At 42.7% G+C, this 24,003-nt stretch overlaps 1 protein-coding gene across 5 annotated transcripts; it reads left to right on the forward strand.

Moving 5' to 3' along the window:
* The first annotated feature begins 110 nt into the window (after positions 1-110).
* LOC113036375 (SPARC-related modular calcium-binding protein 1-like) lies at positions 111-22,778 on the forward strand. 5 transcript variants are annotated; one of them, XR_003274443.1, is made up of 12 exons: positions 111-525; positions 11,112-11,286; positions 11,747-11,971; positions 12,660-12,713; positions 13,624-13,671; positions 15,319-15,399; positions 15,599-15,791; positions 16,772-16,830; positions 17,065-17,158; positions 18,609-18,955; positions 21,685-22,024; positions 22,129-22,778. XR_003274443.1 is itself a non-coding variant. In XM_026192698.1 (11 exons), the coding sequence occupies exons 1-10, from the start codon at positions 445-447 to the stop codon at positions 18,937-18,939; spliced, it is 1,341 nt and encodes a 446-aa protein (XP_026048483.1). In that variant the 5' UTR covers positions 111-444; the 3' UTR covers positions 18,940-18,955; positions 19,147-21,042. The 5 variants fall into 5 exon arrangements, 4 of the variants coding, with proteins under 4 accessions (XP_026048483.1, XP_026048482.1, XP_026048485.1 ...); XM_026192698.1 differs by lacking the exons at positions 21,685-22,024; positions 22,129-22,778 and adding an exon at positions 19,147-21,042; XM_026192697.1 differs by lacking the exon at positions 21,685-22,024 and having other exon boundaries at positions 112-525.
* The last annotated feature ends 1,225 nt before the right edge of the window (positions 22,779-24,003 follow it).

Consider the following 24,003-nt stretch of genomic DNA (forward strand, 5'->3'; position numbering starts at 1 on the left):
AGTTGTAAAAATAAACACATTTTTCTTTTGTTTATTTGAGTCTAAATTGCTTTCTTGAGCTTTCAGAAGTGGCTCCAGGTGTTGTGAGAGAGACTGGACTGGATTTACAAGCGTGTAAGTTTGAGAGCTTTGTGCTTCACCCTTTGGATTGCGTTAGCGTTTTTGGCACGAGGAGAGCGGAAATGGGCAGTACACTTTGGGAAGCAGAGGGTCTCATGTGCGCGTGCTGAGCCACACTCCTCGGAGGAGCTCGCGACCACTTCGCAGCAGCATGAGGACGTGAGCAGGTCGGAAGGAGCGGCTCCTGAGTCCCGACGTGCCTCTTCTCTTCCTCCTCGATCACGCCAGCGCGCTCAAACTGTGGCCGGCCTCAGCTCTGAAACCTCTGCACACCAGAGAGCCAGCGGCGCGCGGCCGCTCCGCGTGTGCTCCTCCGTGGCAGCAATGATGCTCGCGCTCACCTTCACCTGCCGCGCGCTGCTCCTCTTCTTGCTCTCGGAGTCGGTTCAGACCGACAAGACGGCGGTAAGACCCGAACTCTCATTTCTCTGGCAGTTCTGTAAGAGCAGCGGTGCAGGCGCAAACATGTCTGGAAAAATAAGGTTTCGCTTTATCGAAGCGCGTTCACGGGTCACTCTAACGTTCCTGATTGGACACAGCGGTTAATGCGTTACTGGACTAATGGACCTGACCACAGTTATAATAATGTGTTGTTCTGTTCTGCTTAGACTTTCCTGTACATTCGTGTCTGTCTTGTCTTCGATCCTCAAACTAGTAACTGTAACCTAGTTTAGAATAAGTGGGTTAGTTTACTTAACTTTGTTAAACTTTTACACATTTGGACAAAAACAGTTTCCCGTAAACAGAAACAAAATCTAAAGGTGTATTTTTTGAGAGTATTTTTTATTTTGAGTATTTTTGAGAAAAATTAACCAAAACTGCAGTAACGTTATGTCTGTCTAAGAGCTACCAAAGTGAGTTGTATCACATAAACAACACACGTTAAAGATGAAAAGTGAACAAAACTAGCCGCACAGCAGGATTTCATGTGATGTTATGATACAGTCAGATCCCGCAGATTTTAAATAGGATCTAAAGAGGAAAATGTATAAATTTATAATTGATGCACATTTAAGCAGATCACTTCCACCTTACAAGACTCACAAAGTAACCTTATATTAGACAGAATTATCTGCTCTTCACAGGTGAATGCAAAGGACAGAAAACAGATCAAGTGCAGTCATATAAATATCTTTCAATCATAATCAATGACATACTCAATTTTCATGAGAATTGCAAATCGGTCTGCAAAAAGGTCGCCGCGCCTTTACAGCCTCAGGAAACTCGATCATTTTCACACTGACTGAACAATTTGAATTTTCTTTTATCGTTCTTATATTCAGTCTGCTTTATCTTTTTGCTTGGTGGCATGGTTCGGTCAGACCTGAATCGGATAGTGAGATGCTCCAGTCGTCTGATAGGCGAGTCACAGCCCTGTTTAGCCTCCCTGTACTCTAAACGGGTACGACAGATGGCTTTATCAATTCTGAATAATGGTTCCCATCTTCTACGGGGTGAATTTTTCTTTTTAAATTAAAGAAAAAGTTTCTTTTATCTTTTATACTTACCAAATATGTGTCTATCAGGTTTAAATAGGTGTGTGTGTTAGTGAAGGGCTGCCAAATGCTATCATATATCAAGAAAATTTGCCTACGGGTATAAATAAAGTAACCTTGAAGGAGGGCAGGACAGCAGATCATGTCCATGATGCACACTTTATTAGCTACACCAGGCTAGTACTGGGTTTGGTCCATATTGACATGGCACAGTGAGCTTGTTGTCATGTTCAAGAAACCTGTGTTTTATGGCATGGTGTGTTATCCTTAAGTAGCTGTAAGAAGATTTTATCTGGTCGTAAATGGATGGAAATGGTCAGCAGCAACACTCAGGTAGCACTAAGGACCCTGAAGTGTGCCGTGAAAACATCCCCCACACCATTACACCTTTGCCACCAGCCTGAACTATTGATATGAAGCAGCTTTCCTTTTGTTTATTGTTGACCCTACCATCTGAATGTTGCAGTAGAAATTGAGACCCAACAGATCAGATGACATTTTCCAGTCTTCTGTTCTTCTGGAGAGTTTTCTGTTCTTAGCTGGCAGGAGTGACGTCTGCTGCTTTAAGGTCCGATGTACTGAGTCTTCAGAGCTGCTCTTCTGCACACCTTGATTGTAACGACTGGGTGACTTTGAGTTACTGTTGATCTGAGCTTCCTATCAGCTCAGATCGCTCTGATCATTCTCCTCAAACGTCTGTCTTCAAAAAAGTGCATCACTGGATGTTTTCTCTTTTTTGGATGATTCTTGTTCATGTTTGTTCCTTTTGTGAAAGGTCTGTGAAATTAATTCATCATCAGGTGGAAAAACAGTCATTATTTCAGATATGTTTGTAAGGTAGTTACTCAGTATCTAACCCGGACTCTGGCCTAAAAACCTTTAAAGTCAAAAGTTTATCAAGGTAATAGGTACAAGCCATTTTTAAAAACGTGCATTTATGAGGCATTTAATAGGCCATTACATTTGATATGAAAGAGGATTGACTATATTCCATAAAAGTTGTTGGCGAGCTTCTTGGAAAATTGCAGGTCTTGGGTGGAACAATAGTATTAAAGACTTTAGTTTTATTGCTTTTGAACTACTAGCCTTGAGTTTTATTCACATTTGTATGTTTCATGCAGATACCAACAACCGTAAGATTTAGTTTGATTTGTTGGACTTTAACAGAAAATATCTGCATGTATACTCACAAATTAGCTGCTTTTGTGAAAGAGTATCATTCCTCTAAAGTGTAAAGGTTAGTTTTCTCAAAGAAAAGTAAACCAAAGTCGACCCCTTTACACCAAAATTCTACCCAAGCTTAAATCTTCCAGGAGGACCAAGTTAAAAAAACACAAACGGAGCTGCAGCGGCAACAGCGCTTTTAGTGTGGGTAAGAAAAAAAATCTTGCAGCTGCTAAATGTTAAAAAGTGTTTTATCTGTGTAATTGAGTATTACTGTTCAGGGACTGGCCACTAACAGCAATGCCACAGTGGGTCTAAACTGTCTGGTTTTATCATCTTCATAATCAATTTAGTCAAAGCGAGCAGTCGTGACACGGCCTCAGAGGAGCGTTTGTATTATTCTCTTTATTCTGGCCCACACGATGTTTATATTCAGCACAAAGACATTCATTAATCGGGTTGATTTAGTAGTTGTCCAGGGTTTGTGAGAGCTCCCTGGAGAGCAGGAGGGTAGGACCAGCCAGCAGGACCACAACACACACACACACACACACACACACACACACACACACACACACACACACACACTGCGCTGCGCTGCCAGGCAAATATTTAAGCTGCTACTCATGGGAGATAGACAGGTGTGTGTGTGAGAGAGAGAGAATGAAAAACAGCCCCAGTAATCCTGCCATATATTTTACAGTGTGCTAGACAAATATCAGCTATACACTGAGTGCGTGTATAAATATTATAGAACATGAAATATGGCACGCTGACTAAAGTCACTGCACACTGCCAGAGGCACTCTGAATAGAAATACTTCAGTGCTAACATGGGGGGGGGGGGGTAAAAAACAGAGCAACAGTGTTACGTTCTTAAAAACTACTATTTGGAATAAAGAAATAATGTAAGAGGCCAGCTGGAAGTTTACCTGAAAATACCATTTCAATGTTTCTGACTACTGGTATTCCTTTTCAGCTCAGTACAATTCAGTTTTACTTATATAGACTCACACACCAGTCATTTAATACACCAGTATTGGAGAGAGAACCTCAGGAGATCTCCAGTGAGAAGCACTTTTCTATTTCAACTGGTTGAAAGTGGAGATAGAGAAGAAGTGCAGAGAGAGATTAAAAACAACAAACGGCTTCGTTTTCAGGAGTGAAATAAAAAACAGATTGGCACTGATGGCCTCTTTCCAGATGTGCAAACTGCCAATTCCATGCACGCCTTTTAAACCGAGCACTGATAACGAGCCACATGATCCCTCTTCTCTTTGGGCCAGAGGACACGGTGTCCATGTTTCAAAAGAAAACAAAAACCTGTTTGATTATTCTGAACAGTTTTCCACTTTGCCTGAGTCCATTTGAAATGAGCTTTGGTCCAGCAGTGTTTCTGGATCATGTGCACGTACGGCTTCTTTGCACGGCAGAGCGCTACCCTGCATGTGTGGATGGAGAGGTGCACTGCAGATGATAAACATTCAAGCCTTCATAGTTTTACATTGGGAAGCAATGTTTTGAAATTGTTCCTCAATTTTTAGATGTGTTTTTTGTCGACTGGTCAATCTCTGTCCATGTTTACGTCTGAGAAACCCTGCCTCTCTGTGATGCTCTTTTTATAACCACTAATTTTACTGATGGGGTCATAATTAACCTAATTAGTTATAAAATGTCTCAGTTTAAACATTTGATATGCTTTTTATTTTTAGTCATGTTTATGAGATTTGCAGATCATTACATTTACATTTTACAAAGCGTCCAAACTTTTTTTGGAATTGGGGGGCTTGGGTCCTGGTTGGTGTGTTGCCAGGGTTGTGGGCGGGTGGGTGTATGGGGCCCCAGCCCTGGCACAGGGTGCTGCCAGTGCATCGAGCCACATGGGGGGCTCTTCAACTGGTGGGGGAGGCTGTTACATCTTGCAGAAGCTTTCCTCTCTTCAGGAACTCTCTCTGCAGGAGGGGGGAGATACAGGAGAGGTGGAGGAAGATCTCAGCCTGGGTGTCTATTGTCTTGTGTAGTCTGGAAGATGAGTGAATGACGGGGTGGGTGCAGTTTTCTATGTGGTGGGGTCGGGTGGGCTGTCCCGGGCTCTGGGGCCGGGCAGCGCTGCTGAACTGGGCCCCGGTCCGGATGGGCCTGGGCCCCCTTTCCCTGGTGGGTTGCGGAGTATGGGGGTGTCACTTGCCCCTCCCTTCCTTCCCTCCCTCCCCATCTCCAGCTGCCTCCCTCTTCCTGCTGCACCACAATCACCCACACATGCAGGGCCTTGGGGTAAAGGTGTGTCACCAGGGTGCAGGGGAGGCTACCCCCCCTCTGTCCCCTTCTGGCTTCTTGTGCCTCAATTTTATCCCACAACTTAGACATTCACATTACTCACACTCTCATTACACATACATATAGGATCTTGGGGGTGGGCACGCGACACGGAATCCAAAAGACCATCAGGGTGTACACCCCACCCCTGGCGTGGTTGCCCACCTCTCAATTTTAAATACACGTAGACATTGAGGGCTAGCAGGAGGGACCATGTGCTTACCTGCTGCTCTCTGGCAGGTAGCTCCAAGCCCTCCTGGGGTTTAAATGCACCTTAGAACACACATGCATCAACACTACATATGAGCGGGCGGAGGGAGGTTTGGAGTCTTCACACACCCCCGTTCTCTGCAGCCTGTTGGAGCGGGGGGGCTAGGAGGAGGAGTTGGCCGTCCGATTGGGGTCTGGAGTGTGGGGCCTCCCGGCTGCTGCGGAGTCGGGGCGGTCTGCTTCTCTCCACACCAGGGAAAAGGGTAACACCACCTGGGTCTGGGTGCAGTTTGCCCCTTCAGGGGCAAGGGTACCTACCCGGGGCTTAGAGTACGCTTGGGGAGTGTGATCGTGTGTACAGCGTCTCTTTGTGTCTGTCTCCACGTTGGTTGAGTGTGGAGTAAGTGTATATGAGAGCATGAGGGTGGGAATGGATGTTTGTATCTGTGTGTGTCTGTATGTCTGTGTCTATATGTCAGGTTGGGTATCAGACGCCACCTCTCTGGGGACACCTCAGGCCCTCCAAGGTTTGGAGTCCTATCTCCCCCCACCACTCCCCCTTCCAGTGGCAAACGCCCTCAGACATCGGTGCGTTGGTGGTTCTTTGTGTCCAGGGGTGGGCGTCCAGGTGCACACCGGCTCACTCCTGGTGGCTGCTTGTCGGGGCCTGGAGCCTGGGGCTCGCTTGGGCCCCTTCGGGGGTGGGGTGCACTCGACGTCTCGGCCTGGGGCTCACGAGCACGTCACTGCAACCCCCCCCCCCCTGGCTTCTGCTCCCCGGCTGCTGAGTGAGCCCTCATCTGGGACTCTCCTCAGCTCTTTCTGGGACAGTGGCGCGGCTGCCCCTCTGTTGGTCTTCCTTGGTCTCTTGTGTTCTGGGGGCCTCTGGATGTCTGGAGTTTTGATCTCCTCCATACCTGCTTCATGTCCTGGAGGACGGGGCTGTGGCCCCCCCACACCCTCTAGCAGATCATTACATGAAGGAACCTTTTAAAAACAAGCGCGTCCATGCTCACAGGTGTACACACGGGTGATCACACCCACAAACTACACCCTTTTTGGCTCCTACCTCAAAGCACACTGTGTTCTGTTGATCTTATGTGCTGCACAATAATGTTTAATATTTAGATCATCGTGATGTTGTTTATTATGTTGCTCTTTTTTTTTCTTCTGCTTGTTTTCTCTTTTTTCTTTCTCAACAGGTGATCCAGGTGATTGATATATTTATTTTTTGTCTGCTTATTTTGTTGTTTTGTTTTTTGCCCTTTATCCCCGTTCCTCTTCTCTGCTGTTTTTCTTTCCCTCTTTCTTTTCCCCAGTCAAGTCTGTCCCGTATTTAGCAAGTGAAAATAAAATAAACAATAAAAGGTGAATCAAATAGACCATTATGGCAAGGCTGGGATGGTCCATGTGGTAAAGTAAATCCGTTGGGCATCTTTCTTCGCCTTTAGACAATAATTCTGATGCAAAAGAGCCAAACGGGACAGGCAAAAGAAGAAAAAAAAAAGGAATTGGGGTTGTGATGTCTCAAGAAATCAAAAATGTCTCTTCCAGTTATAAAGAATTAAAACTACATTGTTAATAATAGCATCAATAAAATAACTTTTAACATTGTATATTGTTTTAGGTTTCCCACTGTTGCCTGAATGCATCGTCATAATAGAGTTTTAAAAAATATCTCCGCATTTGTAAAGCTTCTGTCTTCTTTCTGCTCGCTGTTTCCTGCTGGACTGGATAGAAGACTGTACCATAAAAACCCTGACAGTGTTTGACAGCAGCCTGGCCTCTGAGTGAGCCCCTGGCATGCTGTAAAATCCTGACAGAGGCTGTAGTTGTAGTTGGTGAATGATGAATGATGACAAGAAGTGATGTCCCTGCAGCTCAGGCTGGAAGATGCTGAACTTGACCCACAACATCTCCTGTGGGAGTCCAGCTGTCCCGTACCTCCTTCTGTTTTTTTTTTTGTTTTTTTTGTATTAGTGCTTTTTACGAGGGACATAATATCTTTATAAATAAGATCTCTATGTTGAGATAATGTGTTTGGATTTTACAGTATTAGGGCCATAACCAGATCCAAAAATTCACAAAGACATCAAAGGAAATTCGTACATAAACTAAACGGTCAAAGGTCTTTTACTTCTTAACGAGATGTCCTACACGATCACTGAACGAGAGTATGTGCAAGAAGAAAATTCTCCATTTTGGAATCAGTTTTATTAAAGTCTGCAGGGCGTCCTACTTGCAGAACTGTAATGAAAATGTAGTATGTTGCTTGACTATACATAATAAAAGCTAAACCAGTTTATGTTAACTTTTCGTGGACCAGATTGTATGAGAAAGCTGTGTAGGGCATTTAAAGCCAATAAATGATACGAAGCTGGACGGTGATGTTAGTCTCATCTCCCCGTGCAGCTGTGAGTCTGGAAACTGTAAAATAGCAAATGAGAATTTGGCTGGTGCTACAAATTCAGAGGCGTGTGGATATTCCGGTGTCTGATTGCTTTAATTCCCCCACCAGAGTCAGTCATTCATGTCCTCTGCTCTCACTGGTAGTTGCTTTAGGCAACTATTCCTCCTCACTGAAAGCAGCCAGTTGAGGTGGTTTGGGCGTGCCTCCTGGATGCCTGGGGAGATTTTTCAGGCAACTCTAGTTGGGAGGAAATCCCAGGATGGACCCACGACACGCTGGAGGGATTACATCTCTAAACTGGCTCAGTGTCCAGCGAGAAGAGCTAGAGGAGGTGACAGGGGAGAAGGTGTCTCACCTGATAAACAGCAGAAACTGGATGTATGGTTTGAAATATACAAAAGAGCTGGTCTCCTCCAGTCGCACCATATGTATGTGTAGCAGTGTGATGGTATGCGTCTTCTCAGGGAATGCATGAAGAAAACAAGGTGATGTTTGTGCACACACATCTGCACCTGAGATGTAAACATGTCATCATCATTCATCTGTGTGTGTTTGCCCTTTAATGACCTGCTGCATAAATGAAATTCAGACTTTTAAAAAAAAATGCTAAGCGAGTGATTCCCCACGACACAGGCAGTTTGTTCTGACGCTAAATCCCAGCTCGGGGTGTTAACAGGCCTTTCGTCAGCATCAGCTGCTCTCTCACGCCAAACATCACACGGCAAAGCTCAGGAGATGAGTTTTTCTGTTTTCCTACAGCCGCCACTCTGAGGAATCTGGAAGGTGCGAGGCAGGAGGAGACAGTGGCAGCTTGTTCTCACTTTCTCTGCTGCTCGCACACACTCAGGCTCGAGTTTACAAGGCCAGATACATTGATGCGAATCATTTTAACACTGAGGAGTCGTTGGTGTAGTTGTGCCTGACAGACAGGAAAGCCAGTCTACCAGCTAGACTCCTGCTCCACCCTTCAATCCTCTTGCACCTCCTCTAGGCTGCTTTTTCACTAATAAGTTTTTATTTTTTCTCTGTCCTCAAATTAATTTTTTTATTCCTTTCATAACTAAAAACATATTTTTTATTCATCATTTATTCCCTTGGCAGTGTTTTATTCATTTATTATTTTTTCTTAATTGCCTCTTTCTCTTCCAGGATGCATTCCTCTCATTCTTCCTTTTGTCCTCCGTGTAAAATCCACGACTCACTCTGACCTCTTCTGAATCAGCTGATTGAGTTCGTAGCGTTCAATTTTTCAATTTTTTACCTTCATTTCTGAGTCACCGGCTGTTGAATTACTCAGGGACAATGCAAACATCACAAAGTACATTGTGGGTAAATGTCCAAGGATCATATCAACATGTGGAATTGGTGGCTGGCCTAAACACGTCACAGCATAACGTGCGTGAACAAATACCCCACAAATCTCAATGAACTGAAGCAACACCAACGAAGTGTGGACCCCTAATACCTAAATTATTACATTTGCAAAGCCACGTCATAACAGTCTGCATAAAACCAGCAAATGATTGACATGTTTGCTCACTAAAATAACTTAATTGGTCGTGTTTGCTCTTGTGTCTGAGGAGAGAGCAGCAGCAAAGCTTTATTTGTTCGCTCTGTTTGTGTATCTTGATTTGTTCACATTAATCTCTACAGTCAATACATTAATTAATGTCCTGGCATTAAGGCACAGAGGCCTCATTCACCACTAAATTATGTCAGCAATGTTTGACACACCATAGCAAATTTACCCGTGTGTCTCAGAGTGTGTGTGAGGAGAGAGGGGAGGCCAGCTGACAAAGAGGCTCTGATGAAGAGCGAGAGGGTAGAGTTAGCAGCCAACTCTGTATGTATTGTATAGGCGTGAGCTGAGTGTGCACCACCTTGTATGTTTGGGGAGTTTTCGGTGAGTCTGCGAGGCGGTGTGAGGAATCTGTGTGTATTTAAATAGAGATGTGTGTGATTGTGACTTGAGAGTGGGCTTTCAGGCTCATGTGGGAGTAATTTAGGTCATCGCACTCACCAGATTCTCCATGAATCAATGCCTCTTCTCCTCCCTTTTCCTCTCTCTTTGTCACAAGTTTACATGTTGTGAATTCTCAGTATCTTTGGAAGAATTTGCTCTGAAGGTTTGTCTGTTATATCTGATCATGCACAACAAAATTCACAAGAATTTTTCTTCTGCGGCCTTTCTGATCCCCAGTGTCTCAAATGTACCTCTTCTGGTATGTTTGAGTGGTGCCCAGTAAAATGCAGTAGCAGTATTAGTCCTGTAAATTGTATTTTCATGGCAGTGTAAAAACGTCAGAATTATTTTGGAAGCAGTTTGGTGAATTGTGAAAGATTAGCATAAATTGTACGGCTCAGAAAAGAGGAAACTGTGGTGTGCAGTCTAAATAGCTTTTGGCCATGTTTCCACTGCCTTCTTAGAGCTTTTAATGAGAGTTCTTCCAAAATATTATGCTGCTTGTCACAGACTCATTTTTCATTCATTATATTTACCTTGAAAATTAAAAAAAAAAAATCACTTAATGCACCTTAAAGTCTCCCCGTGAGGCACAGAGCCAATCACAGCTCCTAGAAGAAATGGAGACTGTGCAGGAAGAATCAGAAAGACTTTATTTATCCCCAAGGCGCAATTAACATACAACAGAGCAGTTAAAGATAAGAACAATAAGAACAGGCAATAAGACTGAGATAATAAATACACAGAATATACAGTTTTAAAATTACACAGTTTAAAATGAAAGTGACTGAAAGGTGAATAAATAACTATAAAAGTTGCCATTCTCCCTCAATTAATAAAGTTTATCCACTCAGTTTGCAAAGCTGGAGCCAGTTTACAGGTAAAACTGCAGGTGTGAGAAAGACACGCTCCGTAACGGCCTTTCCCGACACATTTGTGAGGCCGTTTATTCTCTTTTCTCTCACTCGTTTTCTTTTAAGCACTCTTTCAAGTCAGACAAAGTTCTGGTCATTTTATCCTTCACAGCTGTAGCGTGACGATCTGCCAAAAGGAGACAGCGACTATAAATACACAGAGAGAGGTGACACACTTGGAGGACACAGCTGAACTAAATCAGGATAAGATGACACAGAGAAGTAAAGCTAAAACATGCACCAGACACAGTCTATCAATAGAAAGTAGGATGTAACAAGACAGAAAAACACCAAGCACAGAGACTTTTAAATGAGATACAAGGACACGGGAGAGAGAAACTGAAAACTCATAGACGGATATGAACAAACTATAACCGTGAGCAGGATTCCTCCACCACCTCTTCACAGACGGCTGACATGTCGAAGCTTTAAAACCTCTTTTTACTGTCTTTTCCCTTCATAGTGTGTTTATAACTGACATGACAATCAACGTACACTCTAAATGTTTCCTGTTTGCAGCCCTTCCTGATCACAGAGAACATGTGGCCTCGTGGTTGTGTGCTGGACTGCCAGAGGGGGCGCCACAGACCTGTGTGTGGCAGCAATGGCAGGCTGTATAAATCGCTGTGTGCCTTTCAGAGGGCACAGTGCATCAACACACAGCTCCGCCACGTCCCACGGGGACACTGTGCAGGTACAGGGCTTTACAGCGACATCATCACAAGCTGTTCTTAATGTTTCCCATGATGCTCTGGTGGTGAGTTTACTGGCTTAAAAAATCTGAACTGAAATAAACTTTTCTCATGTTTCTATCTGAATTTGAGCTGCTTTATATCACGAGTACAAAAAGACGCCTGTTATTAATCAGCTGTAGTTTCCTGCCACCTCTGCCTGCTCTTAATGACTGTTTTAATCTTAAACCGGGAGCATAAATAAACGGACACCACTGTGCTCCTGTCCTTCATTCAATCAGCTTAAAATGTTCTTCCCAAGTGAATCAACTCAGTCAATAGAAACATTCTTCTTAAATTAACAATGACTACTTTTTATTGGTCGGCAGAGCAACGGTATGCACATCTGTGTCATCAGGATTCATGATTTCCACTCTTCCCATCTATAGCAGCACACATGGATACTAATTTCCTCTGTTTTAGATCCGTTGCAGACTAAATGCCAGCTGGCCCGAGCTCAGGGCCTTGAGGCCAGAGCCCGCAGCCGTGGTAGTCCTGCAGCTGCAGTTTTTGTGCCTGCGTGCGGTCCCGAAGGTCACTTCATGCCCATACAGTGCCACAACCAGACCGGATATTGCTGGTGCTCCACGCCTGATGGCAAACCTGTCAGTGGTACCACGGCCCTCCATGTGATCCCCAACTGCACCGGTCAGTTATGTTTTATTCAAAGTATTACAGATTGTTGGCAAAAACCCCAAAACAAAACAACTTAACTGTGAAGGACTTTAAAATAGCATTTTTATGTATGTTAAAAAAATGCTATTCTAATGCATGTATTTGATGTATTTTGGTGAGCTCACATGTCACGTATGGAAGCACTGATTTAATTTGCCTTATTTACTGTATTCAGGGTTTTCTTTGATGTCTTTTATTAAAACTGCTTTACTTTGTAATGAAACTCGAGTATTTTTGTTTGCATGGACTACTTTACCAGCATACATGTTGCTACCTGCAGCAGAGAATGAAGGAGTAATTTTCTTAAGCTCTTTTCATACATAAGTGACAGTTTCTCACATGTATCAGACAGCAGGAAATAGTCTACACTAATAGAGCACTAACAGTCTGTGCGTGGACTTGGTTGTGAAGTCTTCTGGTTTCATGCATTTCAGTAAAAGTAGCGATTGTTCGGTATTTATCAGCTCCAAGTGTAACAACAATGGCTCAGTTTCACTGTTGATGTCAGAGAAATACAGATACACCAGCACTCGAGGATACATGCAAACAACAGCCAAGGCTGTGTGTAGGCCTGAAAAGGTGGAAGTCCTCTAATTCTTCAGAACGAATGTTGAACTTTAGTCTGTTGTCCACTCTGAGCTGTGCCTGTTATTCTGAACAGATCACCTCACCAAGCTCGTTCAGATCACCGATACAGATGCAACTCCAGTCAAAGGTAAGAAGACGCTTTATTTAAATTGCACAAAGGCAGTTTTGTCCTTGCTTTAAAATAACTGTGGAGCACAGTGTGCACACACTCATATGTTTCATTCACTACAGGTTAGATGTGTGTCTGTATGTTTCTCATTTGTCCTTCGTTCTGCCTTTTCCTGGCATCACACGCTGCTTGTTTCTCTGCCAGACACATCTGCAGGGACTTAATAATTCACAGAGCACTTCACATGCCAAGACTCTAAAAATGCCTCTTTGTCTGATTTTTCCCTCTACTCTCATTCTTTTTTGGGTCCTTTTTTACTTCTTTACATTATAAAACATAAAAATAGTACCAAAAAACTCACCCAAGAGGAAAACAAACCTAATGCTCCATAACGTCTCCGAGATATTCCACTCCAAGTCAGAAAAGGTTGCCAGGTTTGGTCTGCTCTAATTTAAAGGTCATTTACTCTGACATTCAGATTTTCTAAAGCAGCAGTCCCCATCAGGTTTATGCTCTTGTCCAGTCTGGCATACATAACTCTACTACGTGCTGCTGCAAAATCTTATACTGGCAGCATAAGTGTAGTTTTCGTGAGCCTTTATGGGTTTATAAAAGTTTTGTCCCCTTACAGATGCAACTGAGGATTTTTGGTAAAGGTTTGTTGAGCTGCTCTGCAGTGTCATGTAGAAATGTAGCACTTCCTCTAAGTTTCTTGTTAAATTTAAAGTATTTATTGTATTGTGTTTGTGTTTTAAGTTTTTAGATTGTAACTAATATTTATGGACATCTTCGCTGTATAAATCTCAAGGTGGAACATACCCGATTTCATAATTTCCTTTCTCTGCTTTTTCACATGCTTTCCTCCATCTGTCCAAACTATCCCCCCATCTTCTTCTTCTTCCATTCACTCTGTTTTCTTTTATTTCAGATGGAGACGTTGGACCTGGACCTACGCTGGACCCTAGAAAACCTGCAGGTGAGAAAATAAAAACCTCTTCTACTAAAGAAATTTTAATGCATACGTGGGCAGAACATAGCTGCTATGATTAACCACTGTGAAGCTCACTACATGTCATTTATATACCAGCACGTCAGTTTCAATTAAAGATTAGCTGTAAGTGAGGAACAGAAAGCTAATTTTCATGTTTTGTAAAGTGGAAAAACTTGAAACGTACATCACATACAGGACTCAGAAAATTACTTTTTTTAGGAACTGGGGTATATATTGAATCTTCTAACAAATGTAAAAAATTAATTGATTATCATTTTACATGTATGGGTTTTAATTTGTTTCAAACAAAACCATATAACACACTGACGATACAGCAGAGGATCCCGGGTCAAGTCTTTTCTGTTTCAACCCTCCTTAACATTTTTAACTTTCCAAACTTTTCCTTTTTTAATAACAACTACAATGTGACAGTGCTGCTCATTGCTTTTTGACAGCATCAGATTTAACATAATATAATATATAATATGTAACATGGCACTGGTTCTTGAGAAAAAGGTCTTTAACCCTTTAAAGCCATCAGCGCGAACTGTCACATGTCCGCCATGTCCTGCCCGAAACCGGAAGTGACGTCATTTTGCGGAAATGTAGTTTTTTACTATCAGGGCCTCATGAGCCTGTACTGGTGTTTTTAAAAGTTATGTTTGACTTTATGACTTTCTGTGTCGTTTCTGGGATGCTTAGGACTCATATTGCACTGCTGGAAATAGTTTATTTTGATGCATATGCTGCTTTTTTGCAAATCTTCATTATAATATTTATTTTCGTTTTTCCTGCAGTGTATAAAAATTGGTGTATTTCAAAAATAAAACTATGAAGATACTTAAAATAAATTTCCTGTGGTGGGAAACTATTTTGTGCAACTGTTTTGTATTTACAGTTTTGAGAGATAAGCCTCTTAAATTTCTTTAACTAGAAATATATGTTAAAAAAACAAAAATGATTTTAAATTTTTTTGTAGTTTATTGCACTTTTTTGCAATTTATGTAATTACTATGCACTTAATGCATACATATTATTTAAATTTGGGCTATAATGGTTGTATTGATGTATATCAACTTGAAATGCTCCCAAAAATGGCTCCACAGCATGTAAAAATATAATATAAGCTCTGGCGGACTTGGTTCTATGGTAGGTCTTAAAGAATTAAACAAACCCCACATAATATTACTCAGAAGCAAACAACATGGTGAAGATAAAAAGCACTGAGCAGCTACAGAGATAAGTCCTCATGAGTTTAGAGTAACACAGTGGATGTGTGTGTTTGTGGGATACAGAAAGCAAATGTCGACTTGTACACCGATGACCTGTCAGTGGCTGTTTGCAGCTTGTTCCCTTTTGTGGCCCAAAAATTCGCTTTCGGTTTACGTTAAGATATATTTGGGTCAGTCCTGGGTGTTAAACAGTGGGGATGTTTTGATAAAGGGAAAAGCTCTGTGTTCCTCCTAGTGTACTTGAAATATAATATAATATAAATATAACACATACGTATACTGGATGCAGTTTTTTTTCATGTCACGTTGTGTTATTGTAGCAGATATTCAGCTGAACGACCTCTAAGAAAAAGGGAAATACTCTGAAATCTTATTTGAAAGCTGTTTTATTCTCATTCAGAGCTGACGGCGCCTCCTTTCTGGGTGACCATCCTGATGAACTCTGAGTCACGAGGAAACCGCTCACTCAGACGACCTCCTGGTAAGAGTCGTATATGTTTATATATGTATATGTATTCTCATATATGACACAGAGACATATATATATACAGAATTGTTTTGATATAGAGTGTGTGTGTGTGTGTGTGTGTGTGTGTGTGTGTGTGTGTGTGTGTGTGTGTGTGTGTGTGTGTGTGTGTGTGTGTGTGTGTGTGTGTGTGTGTGTGTGTGTGTGTGCGCAGACAATCCTCAGACTTGTCAGCGTGAGCGAGCGTCTCTGCTCTCTCAGACTCGTCAAGCCCGGGAGGATGAGCGTTTCATCCCAGAATGCACTGCAGATGGGCGTTACAGCCCCGTGCAGTGCCACACTGCTACAGGTTACTGCTGGTGTGTCAGAGTGGACACTGGGAGGCCACGACCAGGCACCTCAGCACGGTAAGAAATCTGTTTGTTCGTTATTTAGCTCATTAGTGTGTTGGAAACTTGACTGTTATTCCTTTTAAAAACTTTCTCTTTTACTGTCTTTTCTTTTTTTTTCGCTCCTCTTATCCCCTGTCCTCCCTTCCAGTCGTCAGATTTGACTGGTTTTGCAGTCACAGAAGCATTTCATGTTAATCATATAATTTTACACCAATTACTGTCACTGCTCCCTAGGTGGATTTGCCTTAAAGGAAAGACACAGAGCAAATCAGAATAAATTATGGTCGGACTTTCCTGTTCTCGAGGGGCTTTATCAGCGTTGTTGCTGCACAGCTGCTTTCAAACTCCTGGGAGCGAACTGGTGGATGTTTTCTTGTGATGGTTTTGGTTCACTGATGTGAGAATAAACTCCCTTAGGCCTAATGCGTTTTTTAAAATTTTTCTATCTAATGTCTAAGCACTTTATGTGGTTGGACTTGTAATTCTGTAAATAGAAATCACTGTCAGCCAATTAAATCAAACAGCTGTTTCCCCCTTTAGCACACAAAACAAATCAAAGCATCAGATTTGTGTACATGAAAAGAAGTGCCAGTCATATTTTGCATTTATTAATTCAAATTCTACTGCTCAGTCCCTCTGTGACCTCAGTAAACCAGGAGTTTACAGTCTCAGCTGCTGGTTTCAGTCTGGTTTCAAAGGACCGAGATGACAGCGCTCACAATACTCAGCTGGGGCTTCGTCGCATTAATAAACAATAAAAAGCTAAAAATAAATCATGAAGTGAGATGAGCCATATAGAGTTTTTATTTTAATGTGTAGTTCCATGAAAATGTGATCAGTGATTCCACCCAAACCCTGTTTTTTACATTAAGTCCTTTTTGATGTTATTTTTTTCACATTTTCCAATTTGGTTGACTTTATGTGTGTGTGTGTGTGTGTGTGTGTGTGTGTGTGTGTGTGTGTGTGTGTGTGTGTGTGTGTGTGTGTGTTCACAGGAATCAAATCCCGGACTGCACTAGGGCAGAGGCTGCCTCACTGGAGAAACCTCTGCCTGGTAAATATGAAAGTTTCTGATTGGTGGAAAAACAAAAATATACAGATTTAAAGCATCCTGTAAACATCTCACACATTTTCCATTTTCAGCCAACATAACTGAAAAGCAGTTTGCCCAGATGTGAATTTCTCATCCTGTTTACTATATATAGGCCATTTGTTACGTGTCTGATGTCATGTGGAGGCCGATGATGTTCATATCATTCAGGTTACAGTCTTTACTCTGATCTCACAGGGTGTCCTGGAGCTCGTAAGAAGAAGTTCCTTCAGAGTCTGGTCAGAGCGCTGCAGGTGGAAGCACAGCATGCTGGGAGTCAGAGTCCCTACCAGTAAGTCTGGATACTGTAGACAGCAGGGGGGTGACGAGTGCAGCAGTGATTAATGATCTTCTGTGAAACTCACAGTAACATCTCAGGCTGTGTCTGAAATTGTTATTTACTCACTTTTTCATCATCTGCACGTACTCTCATGTCAGAATCTCTAAATAGAAATGAACAACATGTCTGTAGCAGGTCGAGTTTCTGAGAGTCCCAAAGTGTCTACATGTGGAAGTTTGTCTTAGTGCCTGAAATTTCAATATACCTCTCTGTAGAGAGAAAACTGACTAATGTGCAAGTATATTGGAGTAAGCAGGCACTGATTTAGGAAATATACGGTGGAAACAGTAGATGGCACAGTTATCTCAGATAAAAATCATTTCTCAATAAGCAGACATCCGTTTAGAAGACCCCTACGAACTAAGCAAGCTGTGTTTGTATTATTTAAATATGTTTTGATTTTGTGAAATGGAACAGGCTTCAGACTCGCACCATAAATTTGCATTATGTCCGCTCTGTGCCTGCGTGCTCGTACAACGTGAAACCTGTAGATCTGCTTTAAATCAAGAGAAATTCTTCCGTCTCAGGTGTGTAATGTGCCACCTGTTGCACAGCAGGAGCTGATAGCGATTCCTCCGGTGTGTTGCAGTGCTGAGATGGTACGCAGAATTGAAAATGAAAACCAGTTTCACACATCGGTGAACAGTGCAGATTTGATCAAGCACCTGATAACCTGCAGGAAGAACAGAACGGAATATTCCCATCTGTTTTCCTGCGTTTGCCAATCAGCACTTACCTCATTCTTTCCATCTGCTCCTCAGTCTCAGTTTACAAACATGTTGTTGGCTCACTTCTTCAGGTTCATGCTTTTCATGCATCTGTGTCCCATCCTTCACCCACTTTATTATTCTCCACCAAACATGCACAGATTTTCAGCTCCAGCATATTTCTTCACGATAACTTTGGCTTTGCCGTTTCATTCATTCCAGACTTGTTTGCGGTTTGTGTCTGACATAAATTTGAAGCTTCAGTTGCTCAGCTTGCTTTATAACTGATAAGAGGGAACTGAGAAATCCATCTGGTGATTCTGTTTGTCAGCAGGCTCCCTTGTCCTTGTGAAATGGGATGTTTATTGAGTTCTGCTGGAGCGTTGTGAATAGTGCTGCTGGGTTTTATACGATCAGTGTGTAAACATTGAGACACACTGTCAAATCTGAGTACAGATGTGTGAAGATGTCGGCTGCTCCTTCTCTTATTCCGTGCTCTCTGTGATGCTAACAGTGATTTTAAGGTTTGAGTGACTTTCAAATTTAAGTTTTTCACTATTTTGTCACACAGAACTGTTTCTTTAAATGTGTTTTCTGTGAAAAGTGATTTGAAAAAAGAACCTGAATGAGGTGGCGTCCTTTACACCAGCAAAGTGTCTCATCTCTTGGGTTTTTGTGCCGCTTCTTTCCATCAGAGACTCAAACACAGATCCTTCCAGTGCTCCTTCGCCCACTTCAAACCCTCCACCCTCTGTGGCTCCTTCATCATCTTCCTCCTCTCTGGATAATGCCTCCGCTGATGCTGCAGAGTCTTCTAGGCCAGAGGTGGTGCTGCAGTGGCACTTTAGTCAGCTGGACGTGGACTCCGACGGGTGGCTCAGTGAGCGTGAGGCTCGACCCCTCCGTCAGTTCCTGCGGCGCAGACTGAAGCCACGACGCTGTGCTAAGAAGTTCGCCCAGTACTGCGACAGCGATCGAGACCGAAGCCTAACGTTAGAGGAGCTGAGGGTGTGCCTGGCTCTCTGAGGAGGCTTACCGTCAGGTATGCGACTGCAGTATAAACCCAGTGGTTAAGCTAATCATTTCTAATTTTTTCTAACTTGTACCTCTTGTTGGGAATGATTTGCATCACCCTTGCTTAACTTTCTGTGCTCTGTGAAAAAATAAGATAAATCTGAATATATCTAATACAGCTGGCCTTTTTACTCATTACATGTTTCTTGTTTGCCACAGATTTGAACTTGAACAGATTTTCCCTTTAAGATAATGACAGTGGGAAGAGAAGAAATTCAGGGAAAGGCTGGTAGACTATAGGAACGGCAGCTCTACGCGCCCTAACGACGTACTGCACATGCTTAACCTCCATCGAGCTGACGCTAACCTTCACACTGCTGCCCGTAAAAACAGAATATAATCAAAGTTCACTTAGACCATGACACAGTTCAATAAAACAGCAGCTCAGCTTGTTTCAAAATAACACGTTGAGCTCGCCGGTGCAGTCTAGCAGAGAGTAGAGCACACGCTGTGAATGCACCAATTCTTCGGAGCCGTTGAACCGATCGGCCTGATTAAGGACAGGTGCAACGACAGGGAGCAGAGTCTCTGTTCTCACTCCAGCTGCTGCTCAGTGCGAACCCGCTCATGCTGCATGAAGCTCATTTGATACGTTTCTCCAGCCAGGTTGATGAAGTGATCGTTTTCGGCTCATGCTCGTCATGTGCCATAGTTTAGAAACACAGTCACAGAGTGGGAATGTCTCCATGTTTCCTTTTGTCTTCAGGTTAGCACAATGTTTTGGAAGTGTTTTTTAAGTTGTATGGTTTGGATGGCAGCTAGTTTACAGCTCTGATCGTTGCTTTATAATTTAATATTTCCTCTTTTTTCTTATTTCCAGTCTCTTTTGTCTACTTCAGTCACCCCAACTGAAACTAAGCAGCTCGTGTTGGTCTGAGAGTTGATGAATGTCGAGCTAATACACAGATTATCAGAGCTATGAAAATAAGAAAACATGTCTGCGTGGAACAAACAGGATACAATTACATCTTATTAAATTCAGTTTCATTGTTTCCTCTGCTGATTGTTTCCTCTTGCAGCTTCTTATTACTGCTAAGAAGCTGCAACTTGTAGTTATTTTGGGAAAGCAAATCCATCCATGAAACAGCCTACGCCTCTGCTGTGGCATAATCACAGTAGTATAACTCCAGTTTCAGTGGTACTGAGCAGTTAGTGGTAGCAGGATTTAGATAAGTAAAAGTAGAAGCAGCAGAATATACCTACCTAATATACCTGGTGATATTTCAGCAGCAGTGGGATAACGCAGAGTTGTTCTCGTCTCAGTTTTCACAGCTGTCTCTCTCTCTCACACGGCTGTTAACCAGCCTCCTCATTGGTCTGCTGGCTGAGGTAAAAGCGTCTTTTCTCTCCTTTTCAGGCTGTTGATCTAAGGGGAGCCGAGCAGTTTGGGCTGGCAGCGAGACAAATTACACCCACGATGTCTGAGTGTTTATGTACCTTCGTAAAACGAAAACAAACGGTGGTCGAGGTGAAAAGGCCCATTTGTCAGGGGGCTATCAGTCACAGCTCGGTGGTGACAGCGATTCACTAATCAGCCCACCGCAGACGGCAGTGACAGCTCGACCAGTGTGTGTGTTTTTCTTAGTTATAGCAACACGAGTCTGGGATTTATTATAAGTTTGTAAGGGTCATAAGCTCGATATTCCGTCTTTCTCTGCCTGGATTTTTCTGTCATTTCTGTTGATGTAAACAAAACATCTGGTTCATATGGAGATCTTAAATCATGTTGCTGATTCCACCGACAAGCATGAAAAACACGATTATACAGTGAAGGACGGATGACAGAGAACAGCAGCATTTTCTCACTGTATCTGCAAACATCCTGTAGATCATTTTATATATTTTGTGTAAACTGAAAACTTCAGTTTATTTTTCCAAGATTTCACTGGCAGAGTTATCAAAGTACCATATTATTTAGAAATAATGTTGAAAATACAAGATTAGAGCAGCTACAAGGATCCCATTTAAAGTCTAGACTGACATCGTCAGTGACACGCCAGCTGACCTGACCTGAGAGTTGGCAGTTCGTCTTGTGATCGCAAGGTTGCCGGTTCGAGCCCCGGCTCGGACAGTCTTGGTCGTTGTGTCCTTGGGCAAGACACTTCACCTACCGCCCACTGGTGAGGGGCCGATGGCGCGATATGGCAGCCTCGCTTCTGTCAGTCTGCAGCTGTGGCTACAACTGTAGCTGCCTCCACCAGCGTGTGAATGAATAGTGGAATTGTAAAGCGCTATATAAATGCAATCCATTGTTATCATTTGCAAACCTTCACCGATCTGTATGAAAGTGACGGCAGTCAGTCAGTCAGATTGGGCTTGTTTGGAGAAACGTTGCCTCACACCAGCTGATCTGTGCAGTCTCCTTGGAATTGAAAGTAGTTCCCCAGAGGCGGAGGTCGGTCACAACTGATTATCAATCAAAAATTGATAATTCTTAGTTGAGGTTGTTGTTGTATATTTACTCGAGCATGACTCAGCCATAATAGTTAGACTGAATGACACAAGTGTAATCTCATTTGAGGAACAGCAGTGAGAAAGACCTGTGGGCAGCCTCGGCGTCAATGAAGTGTGACTGTAGAGATTGTATAGCATTAGAAAGCAGCAGTGCCTGAAGAGATGCAAGAGCAGGAATATAGAGTGGATACGAGGAAACAGGCCTCGAGTCTGGATGACCTAAAAGTCTTGCTTTATGAACAGGAGGACACACTGGTGAAATTAGGTTCTGCACAAAGGCAACAACAGGGACGGGAAGGGCAGTAAGAATCACTGCAGAAACTATGAAAAGTGGAAGTCAGCAAGAGGACAAGCAGAGCAGCAAGGTGAAGTGCAAAGATAAGAACTGGCAGGTGGCAGACAGAGGCAAGTGGACTGAGGAGCAGCTGCTAATTCAGAGATGAAGAGAAAGACAGGATAAAGAGAGGCACATGGGGCATTGAACTAACATGTGTCTGGGAGAGATAGCAGTGACCTCCAGTAGTGATGGAGGAGCCGACTCCCCAGACACGCTGCCAGTGGACCCGTCACTCTGCTGAGCTCGGTAAAACAGGCTAGAGTTGAAAAATAGTTTCCATTGATGTGATTCTATTGTCTTTATTTTCCTACCCTTCATTTCTCTTTCCCATTTTTTTGGTTCTCTTTCAGAGTCAAAGCGACCGAGAGCAACGAGACAAATCAGCTGACATCAAAAGGCAGCTCGTTTTAGTGATTAAGTCATAGAAGCGCCATCGTTGGGGTTGGAAGATCTGTTCTGTCGCCCACTTGTTCCTACATGGTCGCAAATTCCTGACACTATCGCTGTGGGGTGGAGCAGGGGGAGGTTTTAATGTGCAACCTCCAGCTCAGATACAATTGGCACTCCAGACAACCACTACAGTAATCTGCAGAGCCATCCAGGGGTTCAGCTTTGATTCTTTTTGGCTGACTTTTGCTCGTGATTCCAGACCAATAACACCAAGAAACCTTAATTTATTCAGTTACTGCTTTCCTTTTTCTCTTTTCATTAATCTTGTGTGTCTTTTACTTCCCGAGCCTGCATCTCTTCTTCTTTGTACATACTTTGTTACAACACATACTGACAGTATATATTAACACATGTATACATAAGTATATGTACTTTTGTAATTTGTTCGTTAAGTTATATTTTCAGACCACATCATCGACTCACAGCATTTTCTACTAAGTAATTGTGAGTTTAAAAAGGGAAAAACAGGTGTGATGGATGGATGTAACTTCAACCTTCATGTTTTTGCTGTTTGTAAATTTCAATAAATTTGTCATCTCATTTTTATTCATCTCAGCAGTCATACGTGTGAACGCTGTCTCGGCATCTCAGACTCGGTGGTTATCAATGGAGCCGCCGTGTCCTTCATTAGGTCTAACAGGAGGCCCGTTGGTTTCCACAGCAACAGCTGCCCGAGTTGTTGTCCCCTAATAAACTAATCAACAGATAAACAGGAAACAACAGAGGAATAGCATCTTTCATAACAGTCAAGTAAAACTTATTTCCCATCCTGCATTAGTGCCCGTCTCAGGTCATCACTGAGGCTAAATGTATTTCGACGGGAGATTAACAAGGTCCCGCGGCTTCCTAGCAGCCGGAGGAGATGATGTGCTTTCCTGTGCGACTTTGTGCCAGTTTCACAGACATACCTTAGACTGGAAATGCTGGAAATATGCAGCAGTGAGGACACCGTCCACCATTTTTGTTTAAGGATCTTATCCTGAAAGAAGTGCTGAGCCGTGCCACATCAAGACGACACAGCATGAAAGCTCTGTGCGATTGTTCTGCTCGAGGTCAAGGCATCGAGATGTCAATCTGAATTTATGTATCTGAGCCACATTCAAAGGTGACCTGACCTGACAAATAGTAATATCAGAGTTTGTGTGACTTTTTAATAATAAAGCTCACTTCAGTAGAGAAACTATTCACTGCAAGTTTTCAGTGCAGAGAAACCTTTTTTTAAATACACAAAATCTTATTCAGAGTAATCTAAAAGAACGACGGAGTGATGCTTTCTGCTTGAGAAATTGCTTGGTACATTGTAACTTTTCCTCTGAGGAACTAAAGGTACAGATAAAGTGAAGGTTTCACTGATTCAAATTAGACATCCTATAATATGAAGTACAATCCTTAAAGTAACAGATTTGAATCCTTTCATAACACTGACAAAGCCTGAGGATGTGAACTATAATGTGTTTCACAAAAGGAATTATGTGATAAAAGTGGCTATATAAATAAAATTGAATTGAATAAAAGTCAGGATAATGTCATTTTGTAGTGCGGATTACAGCCTCGATTTTCTCTCTCATCCTTCATAAGATTAATCTGATGGTCCTCTGGCCCATCAGTTTAATCTTATGATCTCTTGGAGGTGATCTGGCTTCCGTAATGGGAACCACAGCCTGGGGACACCTGGACAACTCTCAAAAGCTCTTATTAATCTTTCACTTCACATTTCGAATCCAGCTTCTGCAGACCACACCTCGGCCTCTTTCGCTTTGTTTATTTGACCAGCA

The sequence above is a fragment of the Astatotilapia calliptera genome, chromosome 14 (assembly GCF_900246225.1).
Source record: "Astatotilapia calliptera chromosome 14, fAstCal1.2, whole genome shotgun sequence".
NCBI lineage: Eukaryota > Metazoa > Chordata > Actinopteri > Cichliformes > Cichlidae > Astatotilapia > Astatotilapia calliptera.